This window comes from Aquila chrysaetos, chromosome 3 (assembly GCF_900496995.4).
Source record: "Aquila chrysaetos chrysaetos chromosome 3, bAquChr1.4, whole genome shotgun sequence".
In the NCBI taxonomy this organism is placed as follows: Eukaryota; Metazoa; Chordata; class Aves; order Accipitriformes; family Accipitridae; genus Aquila; species Aquila chrysaetos.
In genome coordinates, this window is record NC_044006.1 from 13374605 (window position 1) to 13387399 (window position 12795).

Genomic DNA, 12795 nt, shown 5'->3' on the forward strand with positions numbered 1-12795 from the left:
CTTGTAGCCCTGAGCTTAAGCAGCATTTTCTTAGACTAACAGACAATGTCAGGTGTGTGTTTTCTGCCAAAATCAGGTTGTCTTATAATAACTTCTGTTTTGTCTAGGTAAGCATGTTCTGGTTTATTTTTTAGGAGTCAGCAGCAGAGAAAAAGGAGTCCAGCCCAGATCAGTTGTGGCACAATCTACGGACTTCAAATGTACAGAGAAGTAAGAAGGAAGTTTTAAAATGTAGAGTTGGACTGAACGGGCAGTAGGATCAGAAGTAGGGCTGAAACTGGAAGGGAAGTTATACTAATCTGGGGTCTGAAACATTGGCCTTGTTTGTGGGGGTTTTTTGTTGTGGTTTTTTTTTTTTTTTAAATACATGGTTATCCGCAGTTGTGGATTTAGTAAACTCTTCCAGGCTCTAGTGTTGTTATGAATTGCCACTTGAACTGATAACTGTAACTCTTCGAGAAAGCAACTAGAAGATGGAAGTAAAATCAGTCTAGCAAAGATCATATGGTGAAATCTTATAAACACCATATGCAATTGTGTAAAGAGAAGTTAGCCATAGGTATGTCCTTTAATTTAAGGCCATGATCGTGTCTTACCAGAGATCTAGTGATTGTAGCTGTAATGTTATTACTGTAAGCTAATCTTACCCTATTGATCAGTCTCAGGACTGTGCTATGAGAACATTGTTTTCAAATGTTAATGTAGGATTTTTTAAAAGCAATGGTACACAAATCTGTCTCAAACTGCTTTTTTAGCACACTTGTTTTCTAAGCTTCACCCTTCTGGTTTTCTGAAATTCAAGACAATTTCTCCTCTGTAGCAGAAACCCAGGATTACTCCTGCCCAGTTCGAAACCCTGGAAAAGAGGAGGTGTTCAACATGGATGTTGCCTACTCAGAGCAAGCGGCTGTCCTGCTCAAGGGATCGTTCCTGTCTGAATCTAGGAAGTTGAAGGATGGAAATGCCCTAACTGTAAGCACTGAAGGAATTTTTCCTGTTAGAACTTCCTAGCCTTTTCTTGTTGAGAGGGGTACAAGACACTTGATTCAGTTGTATGGCCAGCTCTTGGAAACGTCCTCTATGGATGGTGTTGCAATGGGTCTATATTAGGTAGGTATTTTTGGACAGGTAGTGCTGTTATCCTTGCAGTGTTGGGCAAGGATAACTGTTGTGTAGTGGAGGGTCAAAAGAAGTAAGGCTTATGTGTGAAACTAGCTATTTTGATACGGATCTGGGTTGCTTCCACTGAAACGAGGAGAATAACTGGACTTTCTTACTTGTAATTCTAACAGTTTTCTTCTCCACAAATGTACTGGACTGCTTCCAAAGTTCAGGTAGATTAGGGTGGCTATCAGGCTGTCTTTAATTTAGATAAATTGGGATCTCCAATATGATATTAGAGCAATACTGAAAAGGGAAAATATTTATTCAGCTGTGGGTTAAGTTGGAGTAGTTTTAGGCATTTGTCTGGTCTTGAAAACAGGAGAATGAATAGATGCCTGGTTATGGTAAGGAATGATAAAAATGCAGCAAAACTTGATAACCAGTAGGGATTAGTAGTAATAACTTGCACTGAACCTTGTGTGTGTGTGTGTTTTCCCTTAGAAATTTAAGATCCCCAAGGGTAGATTAGGAGTGACCAGGATTGGAGATCTATCTGCTCAGGACATGAAGAAGATCCCTACACTGGCCCTTATTGAACTAACAGCTCTCTGTGATATTCTGGGCTTTGAGCTGAAGAGAAACAAAGCACCAAAACTGAAAACAACAGGTTAGTTGTATGTCATCTTTTTTTTTTTTTTTTTTTGGTGCCTTTTTTTACAGTGACCTTCTCATAGGCTTGTGTTTCAAATGTTAGAACAGAGAGGGTCTTTGATAAGAAACCTTGTGACAGGTCTGTTTTCCTTTATCAGAATTTCTCCTGGAAGTCACTGGATCATGACATCAAGACCTAGCACCACATTTATGTCTGACTATCAAATGCGCTTGTCCTGGTTAACTATTCCTCTCTTTTTCTCCAGTATCTACACTTACAATATGTACCATCTTAGTCTGCAGTGGGGGATATATACCTTACACCTGGATTAGAGGTGATACAGACTTACAACATGTTGTTTCTGTTGTAGAGAAAAGACTCTTTGGAGTTCCACTTCACACCCTATTGGAAAATGACCAAAAACTGCTCCCCAACACCAAGGTCCCTCTGTTACTCCAGGCAGTAAGTTCTCTTCTGGTTTCATTCACGCCTCTGATCCTCAGAGTCAGGAAGCCTTTGAGGCCTGTGATAAGGAAGGGCTGACTTCTCATCCTCTGTGCCTAAAAGCTTTCTTTTTTCCCCCCTTTAATAGCTGCTGTCCTGCTTGGAAAAGAGAGGACTTGAAACAGAGGGCATTTTGAGAGTTTCTGGGTCCCAGACCAGAATCAAGGTAGGAGCTCTTTAGTAGCGTTCAAAAGTGTCAGAGGTGATCAGGAAGCATATTGCTGAAGCAAGTATCTAAATAACTGGAATTGTCTCGTCTCCCTTCCCAATACAACTAGAAACGTCCGTTGCTGGGAAATCTGGGAGTGTCTGCTGTGAGGGTCTCTGCACACTTCGGACTTGTTGGGCTGCCCTCCTAGTGCTCAGCTACAGAATTTCCCTTGCACTTGCTTATTAAAGCATGTGATAAATTCCATCTTTTTAATAGAGCCTGGAACAGAAGCTAGAAAGGGACTTCTATACTGGCCTTTTCCGCTGGGATGAAGTCCACCAGAATGATGTATCCGGGCTACTGAAAAGGTTCATCAGAGAGCTGCCGGCCCCACTGCTGACTGCAGAGTACCTCCCTGCTTTTGCTGCTGTACAAAGTGAGTCCCTGCTTTGGCTGTTTAGCATCAGTTTGCTGGTTATGCTTTTCTGGCAAAGCTCTACTGGTCTTGGGCTCTCCTGTCAGGTGTGTTGGGAGCCTGTGGATTTGGTGGGAGTACAGAGCACGATAAGAACTGTAGCCAAACTCAGAGTGCAGGGTGCTACATGTACTATTACGTATCAGCCTGAGAGTCATCGTCACCGGTGCGTGGTTTCATACATATTTGTGTAAGAACGCTGCCCTGGGATCTTAAGTTACGTTGTGTCATTTGAGGCTGCGAGGTTGCTACCATGAATTAGGACAAATGGATAAATGATGACATGTAGGCTGAGTTGCGGCAACTGACCAGTGTGCATGGTCTTGGCTTGTCTGCAGGTAATGCAGTGTTCTGCAAGCACCTTATTTTGAGGTTTGTGCTTCAACAGATGGTTTGAATGTGCTAAGCTAACTCTTAAAGTGCACAACTGGTTTTGTTCAAGAAATGGGGAATAATGGGGTCTTTTGATATCCTTCAAGGGCATCAGACTTGCTGGTAGACTGTGTATTCTGAAGCAAATCAGTCAGTCTTCTAAAACATAGGTAGTTCACTTCGTAAGGGCAGTATGAGCTTGATTTACTTCTGTAAAACAAGGTCTCAAATCCTAGATGACAAACACTACAGTAAGTAATTGCCTTATTCCTTGGGGGATTCCCATGCTTAAAAAGAATGATGTCAGAAGCCTGAATCCTCTGTCCTGTTGTTGCTCTCCCTCTCTAGGTATTCCAGACCTGAAGCAAAGATTGCAAGCTCTAAACCTCCTGATCCTGATTCTGCCAGAGCCCAACAGAAACACTCTAAAGGTAACTACCTGTTCTGGATTTAACTGGAAAAACATGATCTCCTTCCAGGTTTTTATTCAAGGAAACTCTATCAGCTTTTGTAAATAACATACATCGTGCTATTTGGTTTTATTTCACTGACTTGAGAATGGAAACCAATGATGGGGGAAGCAGGCAAACCTCAAGGTTGTGCAGTGAACGTAAGCTGTAAGCACAGTCTGCCTTTTGGGCACAAATTTAAGAGCAGTAGGAATCCATGTGGTCTTGGAGCATCCTGTTTAGAAACATGCTTGTCCTCTTCAGTGTGTTAAAGCACTTCACTATGGAGTGAAAGATGTATGGGTCTTACATTGTATGTGGGCATGCTAAGGTATAGGGAAAGAAATTCAGTCTTTTGGTTCATGGTTTGTGGTATTGTCGTCATCTATGAAAGACAGTTTCAATTTAAAAAAAAAAAAAAACAAAACCAAAAACTACTAAGCTTACAACTTCCTACCCTTTTCTGATCAGAAGGCATCTCAAATCCTTTCACCTACTACTTTTTGAAAGAATAAATGCTGATGGGATCAGCTTTGCAGGCAGTGCACAACCTCTGCCTTTCTGTGCTTTATAAGAACTGTGGTGGTTGCTGCTGCCATTTTTTTTTTTTTTTTTTTTTTCTTTCCCCCTCCTCAGTAATTCAGCTTCCAGGTAATAAAGGCAAGGCTGACTTAGCACCCTGCAAACTTTATTTAGGGTGCTGGAATACGTAATCCAGTCAAAGATGATCTGTCATGCGTCATGGCTTTGGTGGAAGCATGAAGCAGAAGAGATGGTCCAAAAGGGTTTATTTTTCCACATCTGGGAATAGCTTTGAGTGGATACTGGGGGAAAGGGGGGTGCCACCTCTGGATTCTGTAACTGTTATGACTGGACTTTGTAAATTGCCATCTGCCAAGGAGCTCATCTACTTCCCACACAGACTGTCTCTCCTGATTCATGAATGCTGGACAAACCGTCTCTCTGCCTGGTATGGTTATTTGGTGCTATCCTAATATTAGAAATTGCTCACTGAACTTCCTGGCTGGACAAATAGGATTTGCTCACGGATATCAAGAAAAAATGCTAATTAAATGATCTCTCTAGCAATTGCCACAGTAGTTTCTTGAGCATTAGCAACGGATGCCTTAAGTCTCTTCCCCTCTCTTTAGGCTCTACTTGAGTTTCTCAGCAAAGTGGTTGCCAGGGAGAACAACAACAAAATGAACCTCTGGAATGTTTCCACAGTCATGGCCCCAAACCTCTTCATGCACAAGGGGCTGCCAAACAAGATCCCCGAAGGGAAGGAGAAACAGCTGGCAGAAGGGGCAGCTGACGTTGTGCGGATGATGATTCATTACCAGGATTTGCTCTGGACAGTAAGTTGCCCGGGTGTTTTGCGGTATGGTGTAGCAGTGTCTTGGTCTGGTTAGAATTGGAAGAGGGGAAGGGATAGTCCTGGAAATTTCAGAGGAGTTAAATGTCTGGAGGCAAAACCTCTGGCTGAATTTCAAGACTACCTGTTTTCAAGGTATATAGATATTTTGTCTATTTAAGGAGATTCATAAAGTGATGTTTAAGTTCTTAAATGGCATCCTCATCTCTGCTTGATTTGTTTTAATTCCTGTTTTCTCCTTTCTCCGCTGCCCAGGTGTCCTCTTTTCTGGTAGCTCAAGTGAGAAAGCTGAATGAAAGCAATAGCAAAAGGTACCAGTTCTGCGACAAACGAATTAAAAATTTGTTGCGGAAGATTCATGCTGATAAAGACAAGGTGGAAAAGAACCAGGCAGAGGTGAGTTAGGGCTTGGAAAAACTGAGCCCTTTCATAACAGTGTCAAATGCTTTCATAAAAACTTGGAAAATGGTAAGGAGTGATGCTCATTAAAGAGCAAGAGGGAGAAAAATCTGCAGAACAATGAGAAACCATTTCCCAAACCCTTTTGGCCAGGTTGTGGCAAAAATTGATCCCAACAATAAGACTACTAAATAAGTTTCGGGCTACAAAACACTCGGTTAAGATGCTGCATGGTTGCAGGTGAGGGGGGAAGAGACCAAGAGCGGAAATGCTGGTCTTTACCTCGCGTGAAGAACAGAATTCATATGGCTCTAGGTGTCCCATGTGTTTATATCCCATGATAAAGCAGACTTATTTTCATGAACTTAGAGCAAAAATTTAGACTATTACAGCAGTATAAAAATACATTTTGCATCTGATTTTCTTTTTCCTCCATAATGCTGCTGATCTGTATGGGAGGGTTTGAGGACGAGGTTCTTGCCACTTAAAAGGAGAGAAGTAAGTTCCCTGATAAATGAAATGGCTCTACTCCTTCTTGTGTTGGTGCGGACTGAGATTTTTAAACAGATGTTGCTACTAGATCTATTTGAGTGTCAAAGTTGGGAAAAGATCCTTGGAGTCATTCTGCCTTTGTTTTTTTGGTTGCCACTGTTAGTTGAATAAGTGTGGGTCTGCAGGTGCTAGGTTACGTCATGCAGTGCTGGATTTTAAGTATTGCATAGCAGTGGTGGTGCAACTGGGATGCTTTAAGGGCACGAGCTAGGTGGAGTCTGCAGATAGAAATAATATGTAGAGAGCTCGAATCTGCAGACCTGAAGAAGAGTTTGTGTTCTCAAGTCAGTACATCCCCCTTTCTATACCAGCTGGGCTCCTGAAATGATGTCTGCCTAAAATTTGGCTGGTTAAAGTGGCATGTCACTGTTGAAGGTGCTGTCATTTCAGAGAGGACAACTACTGTTTAGGCAAACAGATGACCCGATGCTTAGAACAGTGCTAACATTATTTCCTAACAGTCTCAGTGTTCTGCACTGTTTTTGCAGAAGACTTGGGATTGCAAAATTAGCTTGCTGCAGATCAGACCCCATTAGAACAGTTCAACGTTCTCCACAAAAGTTCTTGAGAAGTTACTTCGTGGGGGAGTTGATGAAAACAGTCTTAAGAAAATAGCACTTGAACTCTGCTCTGTGATGGCTCAGAGCTTCCTTTTTTTTGAAACTAGCTTTCTGAAATTCAGTAGTCTGCAATTCAGTTGTCTACACTACTTTTTCGGTCATTTAAATGAATTCCAGAGAAGCCTATCAGACTTGTGCAAAACAGTTTGTCAAAATTTATTCTGGTAAATCCTATTTTCATTAAAGCTTGTGTCGCTTCTGGTGCCAGTGCTGTATTTGAACAGCAGAGAGCACCAGCGCACGCTGATGGAGAGCGGCGCTAATGCAAGCACTAATGATTTGTTTATAATGCTCACCTTGATACTTCTATAAGCTTCCAGCCTGGAGTATGTGTGGAATAAGAAACAAACCTAAATTCTCTGAACAGCTGCCTGGATAGGTTTAATTCTCCACACTCTCTGATCTATTTTGAAACTTGATGTTTTAGCTGATAAAAGTCTGTCTTTAAGCACTTTATTCTTTTTGCCTCTCTGCCTGCCTTGTTCAGCCTTCCAAAATTGTGAAAGTCCATGCTTCGCTTCTCCTGAAGGATTCGCTAGAGGTGCATTTGAACAATGCAACAAGAGTTGCTGATGTCTTGAGGCAGTTTCAGAAGAACCTGTGCCAGAATGGCTGGAACATTGTTAACACTGTCAACCTCCTCAAGTGGTAAATGGCTTTTTCTCTGCTTTAAAAAAAAAAAAAAAAAAGAAAAAAGTACTAGGTGGTCTAGTTGCTGGTTTCTGTTTTCTGGCAGAGCTGGTGTGGTGGCAGTGAGCCATTAGGAGACTGTTCTCTGCTCCTCTATTCTAAGCTTTGGAAATAGTTTGTTGGATGGGGTGAGCAAATGTTAGTTCAACTGATTCCATCACTGTGCTCAGGCTGTTGGGAGGTCAGTAGTCCCCTCTAGGCTGCTGGACAGCAAGCGAACTTTAGCAGTATGTGCAAAGCCTTGCTGAATGGAAGGGAAAGTGGAATAACATTGACCCTGCAAAACAAACCCTCTCTAGCTCTCCTGCAGAAAAACATCACATGTGCAAATTATTTGCCTGGAATAGTATTTCCAGCATGCATATCTTAATATAGGGATTTCCAAAAATAAGCTCTGCAGTTCCCTCCTATGCTCCAGTGGTGAATTGCTGAAATAACCCAAAAAATGAACAGAAGAATTCCTGCCCCTCTCTGTCACCGTGCCTGCAGACTGTATTTAGTAGGTAAAGTGTTTGTGCATCTCCTGACTGTGTCCTTGGGTAGCAGATGCCTAAACAAGGAGGGTGGATGGGAAATTGGCTGAATATGGGTCAGCTGGTATCTCACTAACAAGCTACTACAGGTGCCTAAGTCTTCCTGCAGATGAGCTTCTCTTGAACAGGCCATCAGCTCTAGAGGAATGCTGCCAATGAACTTTGGTATTTATGCCTGTTGTCTTCCTATTGAAAAGTTAGTGTTTGCCTGTAGTGTGCTTCTCGCTAACAGCGAGGAATATCTGCCTTGTATTCTTTTTTCCAATTTTGGGTGCGCTTTTCAACAGCTGCACTGTTCAGGAGGATCAGCAAGGTCTCTGTACCATGGCCTCTTGCTTCCTTGACCATTGCTGGCCTCTGAACCATAAGCAATTCTTCTGGAAGAAACATTACTAAACTACCTAATCTGCCTTTCACAGAGCTTTGTTAACTTCAATGTGTTTTTCTTTCTGCAGTAACAACTCAATGGAGTGCACAAACTTGCTCCTGTATGAAGTGGGAGGCAATATTGGTAAGTCTGGATGGCAACTGAAAATAAGGACTCTGGTATCCAGTTTTTATGCTTAACTTGCCTTAGGAGGGAGTTATAAAAAGGATGAGATTTGGAGGGGGACTATAAAAGTTAGAAGGCAAATGAACAAGTGTGGCTTAACCTCACCCACAGCAAACAGCACCTGTCAAAGCTCTTGTGTTGATCGTTCACATGCCTTCCAGCCATCACTGCAAAGCCTTTATAGTGCAAGTATGTGGGAAGGTTGAAGCCTGGACTTCCAAAAGTACTAATGGATCTTATTCAGAAGCTGCCTTTCAAGGAAGGTGGAAACTAAAGAGTCCAGAAGTCTTGAGGACAGAGACATGCAAAACTTTGTCCATCTTAAAAACAAACAAACCTCCCATTCTGTTAAATGTACTGTGTTAAACTCCCTCTCTCCTCAACGATAAAGGTTCGTGTTTGGAATTAAGTGTAGAACTTAAGATGAATGTAGTTTATGGTTTTAAGTAAAAGGCAACTTCATCCTATGCTACTAGGCTTTTAATTGGGTGCTTCTTATCTGGGCTTTAAGTGTGGTAGGCTGGCACATGGCATCTGTACTAATGACTCCAGCTGCAGGTGTGAATTCTGTCTGCCTTCATGAACTTTCTGACAGAAGAACCTGTACTAACTTGGGTGGAAGTTTCTCAAACCATGTAGTTAAACAAGTTGATGATGTTCATTAGTCACCGATTTCCACTCATCATTAGGATAATGTCATCAAATAGAGAGGAGACTTAAATAATATGATTGCAGCAGCAGATTAGGGGTGTCTGAAAATGGAAAGGAATTCTTATGCCCTGTTACAGCTGCTTCTGGAGACTGTCGGTTACTGGAGTGCTTTGGCTGCCTCTTAGTATTTCTCTTAGTAGCATCTGTAGAAGAAAATCTTTGTCATTGGAAACAGTTCAGTCTCTGGATTTGATCGCTAACATATTTCATTATGGTTTTCAAGTGCTAAAGTTATTGGGTATTAAAGTTAGAGTACCCTTCCGCAAAGATCAAAGCTTGGGCTTAGTATAGTTTTAAGAAACATATATTTATTTTAACATAAATAACTAGAACTTTTCCAGATTTGTGGAAACACTTCTGAATGGTTGTGATATTGAAATTGATGTGAATAAATATCAGTTTTTAGGGGAAAAAACCCCAACACAGCCCCCCCACCCCAACCTAGCAATTATAGGTCTAAGGATATAAGAAATGTTTTTTTTCTGAATCTCTTGTTTTGACAGGTGAACATTGTCTGGACCCAGACACTTACCTCTTAGACTTGTACCACATCAATCCGCATGCTGAGTGGATAATTAAGCAAAACCCATCTTATCCTCGCATGTTCTAAGGAAAGTATGAGCAAAAGGAAGCATTTGGTTGAAGTGTTTGAAAGGCATGGGAAAGCTATAGAGATGTTCCTGGTATAGTCACAGACTGGACAATGCTTGTGTCTTTGAAGGAAAAACAGCTTTATTTACTACTTCCACGACAGCTGGCTGTGAGAGTACACTACCCTACATGCTAACGGGGGTGTTGATAACAAGCAGCAATTATCATTATGTAGCAGAATTTGCAGGGGGTATGATTATTCTTAAACAAAATATCCCCCCCAAACAAACCCTGCAAACAAAGCTACAGTGGTTGTGCAGCAAAGATGGAACATAAGAGGAGAAACATCTGGTAGAAGACATCTCTTTCTTCTGGATTTGCTCTTTCTTTTGATCACATCCACATTTTGGACGAGAGACAGTCAAATGCTGCAGTGGTACTAGTGACATCCCTTGGTAAGATCCACTATTGACTGTTGCACATCACCAGAAGAAGTTGTGATCCTGGGTTCCTCTAATAAGATACTGTTACATTCTTCGAAGAATGAAAAAAGGATGCTTCCAAAAAGGCCAGATGGGATGGAAGGCCAACATCCTGTATTTAATGACTACAGTTAAATACATATATGCAACACAAGAAAATAACTTTCCTTGGAAAAAAGTATGGGATGGACAGCAGCCTTTCAAATGTACAGTGTGATAGGAGAGATGCCTGTCCCATACAGCTCTCCTGGTAATACAAAACCAAATGTACAGGTTGCGATTGATGAGGGTAAAACATGCATTTATTTTGCTGGACAACCTATATATCAATGGATAACCAAGGAAATATTCTGAAGGTCATTTGAGATTACTAATCTGACCTGGCCACAAGAACTAAACTTCTTTTTGGAAGACTCTGTGTGAACATGTCAGTTTAAAAACAAAACAAAAAACCCCTAAGATGTGCAGTGTCTGAAATAAGAGGTCTGTGCCTGTGTCTGGTCACACAGTGGGTACTGAATTGAGCCTTTACAGCTCTGACTGCACATTTTCATCCCGCACAGCCCAGTGTGATCGCTGTGGTCTGAACAGAGACAAGGGTAGAGCAGAACGCTTGCACCTCACATCACTGCATAATCATCATACAACCTCAGCTCAAATTGGACTGTGCTTGTGGAAGAGGAGTGCAGAAGTACTGTTTTCTGTTGCGGTGATGCTGAAATACCTCACGTGAGGGAGCCCACTACGTAGTTACAGGGGGTGGAACAAGCACCGTTTCTGAAAATCCTGATGTCTTTTTTTTTTTTTTTTTTTAATATACCGTTTTTAAACACTGTTGGATATTTATTCATGTGGCAGAAGCAGGGCTGCCCTGCAAGTGTATACTCCAAGTATTTCATTTCATTTGCCAAATCCTAGCTGCACTAGTGACAATCTCCAGTGTTATTTCTGTTGTTAAATGAATTTGTTTCCATTGCAGTCTGAACTTTCCCTCCTCTGCTTTTTTCCCCCAGGCTGATGTGTAGCTATCCCTATTCATTATCTCAGAGTCCTAGTTTCTATTCTAAGGGCACTTCATTCTGTGGTTTGTCTGTCTGTGTGGTTAAATTCTCTTGGTGGTTAAGATCCTTGAGGAACAGGTGAGCCGTAGTCCATATTGTTTCTAACCTGTTGTGGATACTGTGTGAGTGGTGCTGATGCCTTGAAATGATGTGTATAATAGAGAGTCTGTCTACTTTTTTTGGTTGAGATGATACAGGTGCACTGACTGGTGGGATCATCTTTATAGCTGTCTTTTTAAGAACCCGTAATAGAAACTTGCAAAAAACCACCTCCCAACCCTAACCCAGAACCCCAATGTCAAGACTTCTTGAGGTGCCTCTGTTTTATAGGGCTTACATTGGGCCTAAAAGGGCCTGATTCTTGTCCTTGAGGATGGGTGATCTGTGTCTCTTGAAAATCAAGCTGCTTTAAAATCGGGCATTAAAAATCGATGGTACCTATTCCCTCATCACTTCTGGAAATCTTTGTTGCAGTGATGGAGCTTAGCAAAGAGCAAATGCTAGAGATGTGATACTCTAAGAAATACCTAACACATAATGATATCAGTGTAAGCTCGAAGGATCATTTGTAAGTTAAATTGCATCCCTGCAAATCCCATAATGCTGCATTTTTTGCACCCATCATATGCTGGATATTTTATTAAACATACTGGCTTCCATACGTACGAAGGGAAAACACTACATCGCTGCTTCTGTAAACAACGAGTGGGTTTTTTTTGAACACCAAACAATGTGAATCAGTGCTGTGAAAAACAAGGTTGGTGGGAGGTTCTCATGAGGCAGATATCAGTTCTAAATATGAAAGGAAATGTAAAAAAAAAAAAACCAACCAAAAAAACAAAACCTCTTTCCAGATGATGGATATGCTTTTTTTTTTTCTTTCCTATCTTTGTACCAAAAAGTATGAATTTTTTCAGTCACTGATGTGCAACCTACTTCTGAATGCTAGCTTTTAATAACTTTTTAAATAAATTTTTAATTCTGTATTTAAAATTCATTTATTCAATGAAACAATAAAAATATAGTAAAATCTCTTTGCTCCAGTTTCATTAGTGGCTGAGAGTAACTTAGCATGGTAAATGGTACCATGTCTGTGAATGCCAGCAGGATTTGCCTCATGCCTGAAGAGGGATGTACCTGGGGTCTGGGTGAGCTTGACAAGAGTTTTGTGTTACAGCTTCAGGAGAATTTCCTCTTCAGATGATCGTATGGGGTAGCTGCATGAGAACAATCCAGGAGGAGGAAGAGGAGGTCAGTGTTGGGTATAGAAGGCCCAGAGAAAGGTTGACAGGGGGTGAAGGTCTGTTTGTGAGCGCCAAGGATTAGTGGCTTCTGAAGGAAGAGGAGCTGTTAAAGATTTAAGCTTGAGGAAGGATGTCCATATCCCATGAGAAATCCCCTGCCCACCCCCTCAGTCCCTTCTCAGCTAAGCTGTGCTCAGTGACATATGTGCTGGGAGGACTAGTCAAGTTGGCCAAGATTAATAGGAATCCAGTCTGAATCTCCAGTTAAATTATGACC

General features: G+C 41.5%; 1 protein-coding gene across 6 annotated transcripts in view; it reads left to right on the forward strand.

The window, feature by feature from the left end:
- The window catches only part of ARHGAP40 (Rho GTPase activating protein 40), a 43857-nt gene extending 31614 nt beyond the window's left edge, over positions 1–12243 (forward strand). For 5 of the 6 annotated variants that reach the window (XM_030010304.2, XM_030010306.2, XM_030010303.2 and 2 more), the window contains exons 4-15: positions 135–210; positions 821–972; positions 1606–1771; positions 2127–2218; positions 2349–2426; positions 2688–2847; positions 3607–3689; positions 4859–5065; positions 5338–5478; positions 7141–7301; positions 8332–8387; positions 9644–12243. In XM_030010304.2, the coding sequence (XP_029866164.1) occupies positions 135–210; positions 821–972; positions 1606–1771; positions 2127–2218; positions 2349–2426; positions 2688–2847; positions 3607–3689; positions 4859–5065; positions 5338–5478; positions 7141–7301; positions 8332–8387; positions 9644–9750 (1479 nt within the window). In that variant the 3' untranslated portion in view covers positions 9751–12243. Of the gene's footprint in view, positions 1–134; positions 211–820; positions 973–1605; positions 1772–2126; positions 2219–2348; positions 2427–2687; positions 2848–3606; positions 3690–4858; positions 5066–5337; positions 5980–7140; positions 7302–8331; positions 8388–9643 lie in introns of those variants that run through there. The other variant, XR_003922840.2, reaches the window with a different exon arrangement.
- Positions 12244–12795: the final 552 nt, after the last annotated feature.